The 8967-nt window shown below is 48.5% G+C and overlaps 1 protein-coding gene across 1 annotated transcript; it reads right to left on the bottom strand.

The window, feature by feature from the left end:
* Positions 1-1145: 1145 nt before the first annotated feature.
* Positions 1146-8967, bottom strand: slc16a12b (solute carrier family 16 member 12b). The gene is made up of 7 exons (XM_085361111.1): positions 8855-8967; positions 3598-3701; positions 3381-3524; positions 3050-3304; positions 2641-2974; positions 1544-1803; positions 1146-1339 (listed from the first exon to the last, which is right to left on the bottom strand). The coding sequence occupies exons 1-7, from the start codon at positions 8965-8967 to the stop codon at positions 1146-1148; spliced, it is 1404 nt and encodes a 467-aa protein (XP_085217237.1).

Here is an 8967-nt window from a genome sequence, read left to right on the forward strand (position 1 = left end):
CTGTTTATTTCAGGGTAAAGCTAACGTGAGCTGGACGACCGCAGAGCTCCAGCTGATCCATGAAGAAAACGCAGGAGGCACAAACTGAGGCAAAGCTTTTATTTTCCTGTAACATGTTACAAACATCAGCATCACTCAGACTGTGACATCACGCTCTCCACCAATCAGCAGCGTTTTCAGCCCCGCTGCTCACACGCTGACATCTACCAGTACCTGTCTCAGGTACAGGTAACCTGAGTTACACCTGAAGATGATTCTGGTCCATTCACACACTCTCACACATAATGAGGCAGCTCAGACAGGAAGCTGTGAGTTTCTTCAACATTAAAACAAAATCATTCGTTTTCATTTTCAGCAGACTAAAAAGATTTCACTTCCTGTGAAGTCATCGTTTGATTGACACCTGTCAGCCTGTTTAGCCGTCTGCTTGGTTTTGGTGTCGAGGAATCTGATTGGTAGGCTGCGTTCACGCTGCAGGCGAAAGCATCAAATCTGACTTTTGTGACCCTGTGCGACCATCTATCCGATCATGGTGTGACAGTGTGAACGGCACAAATCCGATATCTTCACATCCGATCTGGGTCACTCTCGTATGTGGTCCTGAGTCCGATACATATCTGATGTTTTAGAAAGCTGCTGTTTGATGGTCACGTCGCATTAAATCCGTCTTTTACGTCACTGACACGAGACAGACGCCAATTATCAGCGCCGGAGAAGACATGGCGAACGCTTCCTGACCATCCAGTGAAACTGCTGGGAAGACAATGTTGGAGAAACAACAGCAATAAGGATCATTGTTTGGCCAAATGTAAATAACAAAACAACTTTACAACTTAAAGGAAAATTGGGAAACGTAAGGTCGGAAACAAGTCTTTACATTAAGGCCATCAGTCACACATACTGTTTGGTCTGGGTGTAAACAGAGCGTGTTGTGTGTGGCGTCTTCTTTTGCGCACGCGGCCGCTCTGAGCGTTCACACTAGAGCGCGTTTGCTGTCGCATTTTATTTGTAGTGTGAACGAGCAGACAAAACAATCAGATTTGATCAAAAAATCTGAACTGAGCATCAAGACCTGCAGAGCGAACGCAGCCTGAGGGCTGTGAGGTAACACCTTCCTGTTGAAGGTGACGAAACCACCTGATTGGTCAGACAGGCTGAGGTGGAGGGGCTCGGGTTCCCTGATGACAGTTTTCAGAAGATTGCAGCAGCACCGAATCTGATCGATGGCGGCAATGGCGAATTCCAGTGACGGCGGAAAGAATGACCGCGCTGGCCAGCAGAGCGGCGCCGCTGAGGAGGAAAGTGGCTGTGTAACTTCCTGTAACATCAACCAGCCAGCCTGCAGAAAGAGAAGAAGAGTTTCAGGTGTGACATCATCAGTAGGCGATGTCAGAGTGATGTCATCAGATTTCAAATATCCAATGACGTTTGTGAGGACAATTAGACGCACGGTCTTTAAACACATATTTAAAATTTAAGTGGATTTAAAGTTTTTTCTCTTTTAAAGATGGATGAAGCAGGAGGGTGGAGCTGTTTCCCTCACCTCCAATGGGCGGGCTGACCAGGTAAGGTATGGCGTGGAGGAAGTAGACAACGCCCAGAGCTGAGGACAGATACGTAGTTCCGACCACATCAGACGTCACCACTGGGATCAGAGCCACGTAGGCGCCGTCGAAGTAGCCGTAGAGCATGGCAAAGGGCACGAGGAGCGGGAACGAACAAAGTAATGGCGTGAAGAGGCAGCAGAGACCCTCCATCCCCACCGAGAAGACGTAACAGGCCAGGCGGTGCGGCTTCAAACACCTGAGAGACAAACAGGACGCCCGACGGCATCAGCACTCAAATGTCAGCCATGTTTGTGTGAACTGTCCCTTTAAAAAGAAAGCGTTCTGCTGCAAAGTCGAGTGGGCGTCTCCATCGCTATCACCTGCAAACATCGTGACGCTCGCTGTGATGCTGAAGTCACGCCTGCACGAGCTCGAAGGCGCCGAACAGCACCAATAAAGGTCAAAATCCTAAACACAGAGCGACACGCCGGACGTGTGCTTTGAATTCTCGCAAACGTATCAAAGATGAAGTAAAATCGAACATGGAGGAGACGACTCGCAGCTTGGGTCAGGTAAATGGACTGATTCTCATTTAACACTTTTCTACTCACGCGGAGTACTCGGAGCGCTCAGTCACCCAATCACTGCCATTCACACAAGCACTTTCCAACTACATCCACACTCCGAGAGCAACCTGGGGTCAGTATCTTGCCCAAGAATACTTGGCATGCCAGGGATCGAACCACCGACCTTCTGATCGGTGACCTGCTCTACCTCCTGAGCTACAGGAACCCCAAAGCACCTAGTTGAAGCACCTTTGGCAGCAGGTACAGCCTCAGGTCTTTAAGCGTCACGTGTGGACGGAGTTCATCCTCCACCAGGACAATGACCTGGTGGAGGATGAACCTTCACCCTAGTCTGAGGTCCAGAGCAGTGGAAGCAGGAAGCACCTGCGCTGAGCCCCGAGAGTCACAGGAAGGCTAATAAACGTGCTCGCGCTCGCTGTGGGTGTCGAATGTTCCCCTCTGGAACGAGGCTGTAACGTGTGGAACAGGCCAGCGTCAGTGTTCGTCCTCGCGCACACTCGCCTTACCTTCTGTCCGTCAGCCAACCGAAGGTGATGTTCCCCACGATGTCGATGACCCCCAGGATGGACATGAGGAAGGCGGCGTGCTGGTGGCTGATGCCGGCACTCAGGGCGTAGGGCACCAGGTAAACGAAGGGGAGGCTGCAGCCGCTGGCCAGAAACAGGAAGGACACGGCCAGACCCAGAAAGTCAGGCAGCAGCAGGAAGCGGTACTCCCCACAGGACAGGAGGCGCCACATCCTCCTCAGCCTGGGGGCGGAGCTTTCAGGTGGAGGAGGCGGAGCTAGGAGGTCCACAGAGTCTTTGGGAGGTTTCTCCACGTCCTGCTGTGAGATGTCACCTGCACCAGAACGCACAGGTGAGTCTGATTCTGATTGGCCCGCTGAGGGAACATGTGATTGATGAGAACACCTACCACACTGCTCCTCCTGCAGTGCTATTGGTCGGAGCAGCGCTCCACAGACGCACAGGTTTGCAACGAAGGCGCTGAGGACGAGCAGTGCCCCCCTCCACGAGTACAACTCGATGAGCATCTGCACCACTGGAGCCAGCACGAAGGTCCCGATCCCGCTGCCCGACATGGCGACACCGTACGCCAGCGCCTTCCTCCGCTGGAAGTAACAGCCCACCAGGGCGATGGCGGGGGTGTAGCACAGGGCGAAGCCCAGACCTGCGGACAGATTTTACGTGTCAGCATGATAAAGAGCACGCCGCTGTAAGATGGGGAGGACATGTCTGAGTCTGACCTGTCAGGATCCCGGCGCTGAAGTAAAGCATCTCCAGGCTGGTGGCGAAGGAGCTGAGCAGGAGGCCGCAGGAGGCCAGAAGGCCCCCCGCCACCACCGCCGCCCGGCCGGAGCAGCGGCTCCCCACCAGGCTGCCGACGGGAGCTGCACATACAGACACGCTCAGCCTCACGTGACCACAAGAACCACTCTGTGATGTCTGATTGGCGGTACTCACCACACAGCATGGTGCTGCAGTCCAGCAGGCTGTGGATCCAGGCGGTGGCGGCGTAGTCGGCCCCGAAGTGAGCCTGGAACTCCACGAAGAAGATGGAGACACACCTGCAGACACAAGAGAGGGTTAACACTGCCCCCACCTTTGACGCTCGGCTGCAAAGACACACCATGACTGTCCCTGAAAAAAGTTTCAGTGCACTACAGTACCCATCATTCTTTGCTGCTGCTCAGATTTAAATAGAATTTCTTCATCTTTTGCAGTCAGCTGACTTTGTAAGTAAGTTTATTTATTAAGCGCTTTTCACAGACAGGCAGTCAAAGCGCTGCACACAAAGATTTGTAGCTCACTGATTGGATGTTTCTTGCCTAAATGCATCTTGGGAATTGTAGTTCTCCCCCCAAAACAGACTGTACATAAAGATGGACGTAAAGTTAAGTCTTCAACGTGCATTCTCCCTAATGCTGATTAGAGTCAGAACAGGAAGTAGGGAGGGTTTAAGGCGGCACTTCCTGTAAACAAAGCATAGTCAGGGCAGGCGTGTGTGTGTGTTATGTAACGTGTGCCAGTCACACATAACTTCAGGATTAATGTGTCGTTGTATAACTGCAGTGAGAAACATGGGGGACGGGCCTGCTCTCTCGCCTCACTGTGAGGACATAACACACGCACAGACGCACAAACACACTCTTTCACAGCGAGCTGATGGAGGGGAGGCGGAGCTTTGAACACATGTTCATGTTCCACAACAAAGACTTTAACTGAACAAACACACACATCCACACATGTGCAATAACACTAAGTGCAATAATCTTTTCTGGCATCGTTGTATTTTTACTCAGTTGTATATAGCATTCGTATTCTATTTTTATCTTATTGTATATTTTTATTCTATTTTATTCTACTGTATATAGTATATTATTTTATTCTATTCTGTACAGCTGTGTACTGTATTTATTCTTATTGTATTCTAATTTTTGCGTCATAACTTTTGCACTGTCCACTTCCTGCTGTGACAAAACAAATTTCCCACGTGTGGGACTAATAAAGGTTATCTTATCTTATCTTATGTTTCTGAGAAGTTTTCCAGCTGCAGCAGCAGTCGCGCCGGTCTCCGGTCGGAGCAGGAAATGTGGGTCAAAGGTCACAGGAGGAGGCCGCGTGTCTCTGTGTTTAACCCATTCAGCCCCGGGGGCCAGGCCGCAGCAGGGCGGACCCGGCGCCTCCGGTAAACTTCCTGTTTGGAAGAAAGGAATAGCATAGACGATCCGGTCACTGCGGGCACCGAGGACTCCTCCGTCAGACGCGTCCACCCGGGAAGCACAGCTGAGTGTCACTAATTACTGGATGGAAGCAGGTTTCCTTTGGCTGACAGCAGTGTCAGGGCGTTTCTGAAATGTCAACCGCTCTGCCGTCCTCAGGGGGCGGAGTCTTTAACGACAACATCACAGATGCGGCTGGTGGTGCAGCGGTGCAGGTGTTTGGTGTAGGGGGTGTGGGGCTGTAAATCCCCCGAGCGCAGAGCGAGCAGCAGAGCTCCAGAGTCTTTGAGCTGCACGTGTCCTTCACATACAAAGACGCTCTCCTGCTGGAGAGCTCTGCTTTTAGCTTGGAACGACGTTCTGAGGGTAGAAGGTGAGCAAACACCGGCGAGGCTGTTCGGAGACGATCTCAGAGGGAAAACCGGTCACGCAGCTTACTCCTTACGAGGAAAAAGTAATCTGAGTACTAAGATTAACTGAACCTGAAACAAGCAGCCTGCACGCACTGTGGAGCCAATGCCAGCTCAGCCTCCCCCACCCATTAAAACCAGTTCACCCCGACACACAGCCCCATCTCCCAGTGAGACCAGCTACACGCACACACATAATTAGATGTTGACTGCTCTCAGATCAGTGTCACGTGCTGAGAAACGGTGTGTTTTTGAATCTGTGTGTTCTGGTTTCTGCCTGGTCTGACTGGTGCTCTGCAGGCCTGCGGTAAACATGCTTACATGCATGCTTACATAACATATTCTTAAATATTTTATTAATAATCTTAATCTGCAGAATAACGAGGAACTACAGTGTAAAATAGTGCACACCCCATGCCCCCCTGTAGACACACCCCTGTATGTGCTGAAAATACCTGTGAGGTGTTTTTCCTGTTATTATTCCCCGACCTGCAGAGTGTAATACTTCATCATAAACACGTAGCACTAGCTGGTGTGATGGTACTTATAGTGCTTTTTTACTCAGTCTGTTTTCACACACTTCATTCAAACGAGATGTCCCACCGATGACCCACTCTAACAAACAAGCCACAGGTGCCCAATATAATTATAAGTTACTTCTACTGAGCATGCTCCTAATGCAGGGCGTTCAGACTGATGGTGTGGATGTGATGGTGAATGAGGCGGAGCAGAAGTCGCATCTTTTTGTGCAGAGGGATGAATTCTGTAGACCTCGTCAGGCATGTTTGAGACTCATACTCTTTAAAACTTTGGATGCTAAGTACCAGCAACAAACACCATCCACAAACCTGCAGCAGCTCTCTGTGCGCTCTCACTTCTGTGCAGAATTGTGAATCAGTGATTCTGAGAGGCGGTTGAACTCTGGCCCACACATCCTCTGGCTAAGTGCTGAACTCCACCCAGCTTCACGCTAGGGCTGGGCGATATGACCTAAAATCCATATCGCGGTATAATTTGAAGCATGTGCGGTAACGATATATATCGCGATATATTCTTTTCTTCTGTATAACGTATTTTCCACACTTAAAATCCTTTAATGTTCTCAAAAATCGAGAGTGTGCCTTATGTATGACTTCTGGTTGTGCTTACTGACCTCGAACCGATTTTGGCTGCAGAAATCTGTTAAAAATGTCTTGATGGATGTTTAGAGCATTACGGCTGCCGTAGGGAGGAGCTTCACGGAGTAATCTGGGTCCAAAACTCCGTTAACTTCACGTCCCAAAGTCAAACGAACACTGAGAGTTAAAAACGGTCTAAATTCTTTCATCTTTAATTAAATCATCAGCGTTGCTGCTTTACCAGGTGTAACAATTAAGTTTAACATCCATGAAAACAGGATTTATTAAATGTAACAGAGTTAGAAGTTAGCAGGAAGTTAGCTCGCTAGTTTCCACCTAAACATGACATAGCATGTTCTGACTGAGAGATTTCTGAAGCTAATTAAAACGTACAGCTCTGCTGTCACTTCCAACATAAATGAAAACAGAAAACTAAACAGCTGTGGGCCAAAGTTCAGTCAGGAGAACAACTGAGATCATTCATCCACAATACGAGGTTAGTCATTAATATACTGCAACAACATGGGAACAAAGCAGCTGCGAGAGAATTCAACATTAATGAATCAATGTTACGGAAGTGCAGTTTTTGGCTTTCCCAATATTTCAAAAGTGCTTCGCCTCTTTGCTGTGACTGTCGCCCGCCATAATTTGCAGATGATAATGGTTTTAGCTGCTGCGACGCTTTCGACTAAAACAGGCGCAGCTTGATGACATCATCAACATGCCTATCACGATATAGTCAAAATCTCTGTCGTTGGCCAAATTTATATCGTTTCTATCATATATTGTTTATATCGCCAACCCCTACTTCACGCCACCCAGCTTCAGGCCTCAGACGCTTTTTCACACGCAGCCACGTCACTAATTAATTAGGGATGGGTATCGTTTAGGTTTTATCCGATACCAGTATCAAACCGGTACTTTTGAAACGGTGCCGGTGCTCAAACGGTGCTCGAACCGGTGCTTAAAGAATGGAGAACACAAACTTTGTCCAAAAACCTCTCATGTTCAGCTGTTTTTTTTGTAAAAAGATAACAATGTTAGCCTTTTCTGCAGCTATGGGGCATATATGGCATCACTCTTGGCTGGAAGCAGTGCTTAAACAATGGAAAAAACACAAACTTTGTCCTAAACCTCTCATGTTCAGCTGTTTCCCACTTTTTCTTTGGTCTTTTTAGCCTTTTTGGCCAGGGTGAAGGGAGCATCTGCCATCAAACAAGAAGACAGCCGCATGTAGCTATGATGATGTTTGCTAGTTCACCTTACATGCATTAATGTAATAACGTGGTTAGCCTACTCAACGTAAATTACACACGAACAACATTAAGCTACTCACGCAGAGAAGAACGGCTGCTGCTGCATCATCATCCTCATCATTTCTGCTACACTGGCAGGGCTAGGGGCCAGGACTCTCCTCTTCGTGTTTTTGGGGGATGTTGCATAACAGGCAACCCACCCGCAGTAGATGCGCTCGGTGTGAGGTCTCGCAGCAAGCTATCAAATACGGCGCATTTCTCGGCTTTTAACAAAATGCTATACGTCTCCAGGTGTTTCATCGGATTCGAGGTGTTACCTCCTTTGACAGTATCACAGTATCAGCTTAAAGCACTTGTTGCTGCTGAGTTTGCATATTTTGCTGTGAAGTACAGCCAGACTTTGCCTTGGGCATTTTTAATCTGTAGCTCTGCTCTAAAAGAACGTACGTACCTGGGCCCGCCTACTATCCTTGCAAAGGTAAAATGATTGGCTAGAATCCAAAGTGTATGACATCTCAGGGAAAAAAAAATAAATGTGCGCTGCTTTTCGGTCTGGTTACTACCGTTTATGTCAGAACCGGTGCCATGATACCGGGACCCATCCCTATAATTAACCTCAGTAATTGGCAGATGTTTCTCCAGCAGGTTTTTTTAAAAGTAGTACACAATGTTCCTTTTTTGTTGCGTGTGTAACAAAGAGAAACATGCTGCTGTGTCACAGTGAGAAGACTGGTTTTAATTTTAGGGCAGATCTCTGGACCGTCTTCTGTTGAATGGTTAAAGGCTGTTTGGCAATCGCTCTAATTGGCCTGAAGTCCTCGTTACTGAGTCATGTCACAGGAATGTTGTCTGCATGTCTTTGATTCTTCTTTCACTGAAGATTTTGTCTCTGAAAATGTTTTGATCTCTTTAAACATGTCCACATACACGCTCAGGTGCCTCTTTAAAGGTGTATCAGGGCCATAATGAACCCAAAGTGACCTCAAAATGCAAAACAACAGAAGCGATTCTTGCCCGTCTCTTTTATGTTTGCACAAATCAGTAAACTCTGATATAACAGCCAGTCTAACAGACACCATCATCTGTAGCTACACTAACACGGCTGTGTGCAGTGTTGGTGTGGACGTCCACGATCCCTCACTCTGTGCACCAAGACTGTAAGGGTCCTCACACAGCTATAAAGACCAGTATATGGATGTGCGTGTGTGCGTTACCTGGTCACTGCACGTGTGCACACCGTCACCATGAAGCAGCATCCAACAATCACCCACCCCCACCCGCCATCCGGCGGCGCCCCCCGGCTGTCCCGCTGCTTTCCAGCAGCCAT

The sequence above is a fragment of the Diplotaxodon limnothrissa genome, linkage group LG8 (genome assembly GCF_057381915.1).
Source record: "Diplotaxodon limnothrissa isolate DT_005_m linkage group LG8, D_limnothrissa_male_GT1.1, whole genome shotgun sequence".
NCBI classification, from domain to species: domain Eukaryota; kingdom Metazoa; phylum Chordata; class Actinopteri; order Cichliformes; family Cichlidae; genus Diplotaxodon; species Diplotaxodon limnothrissa.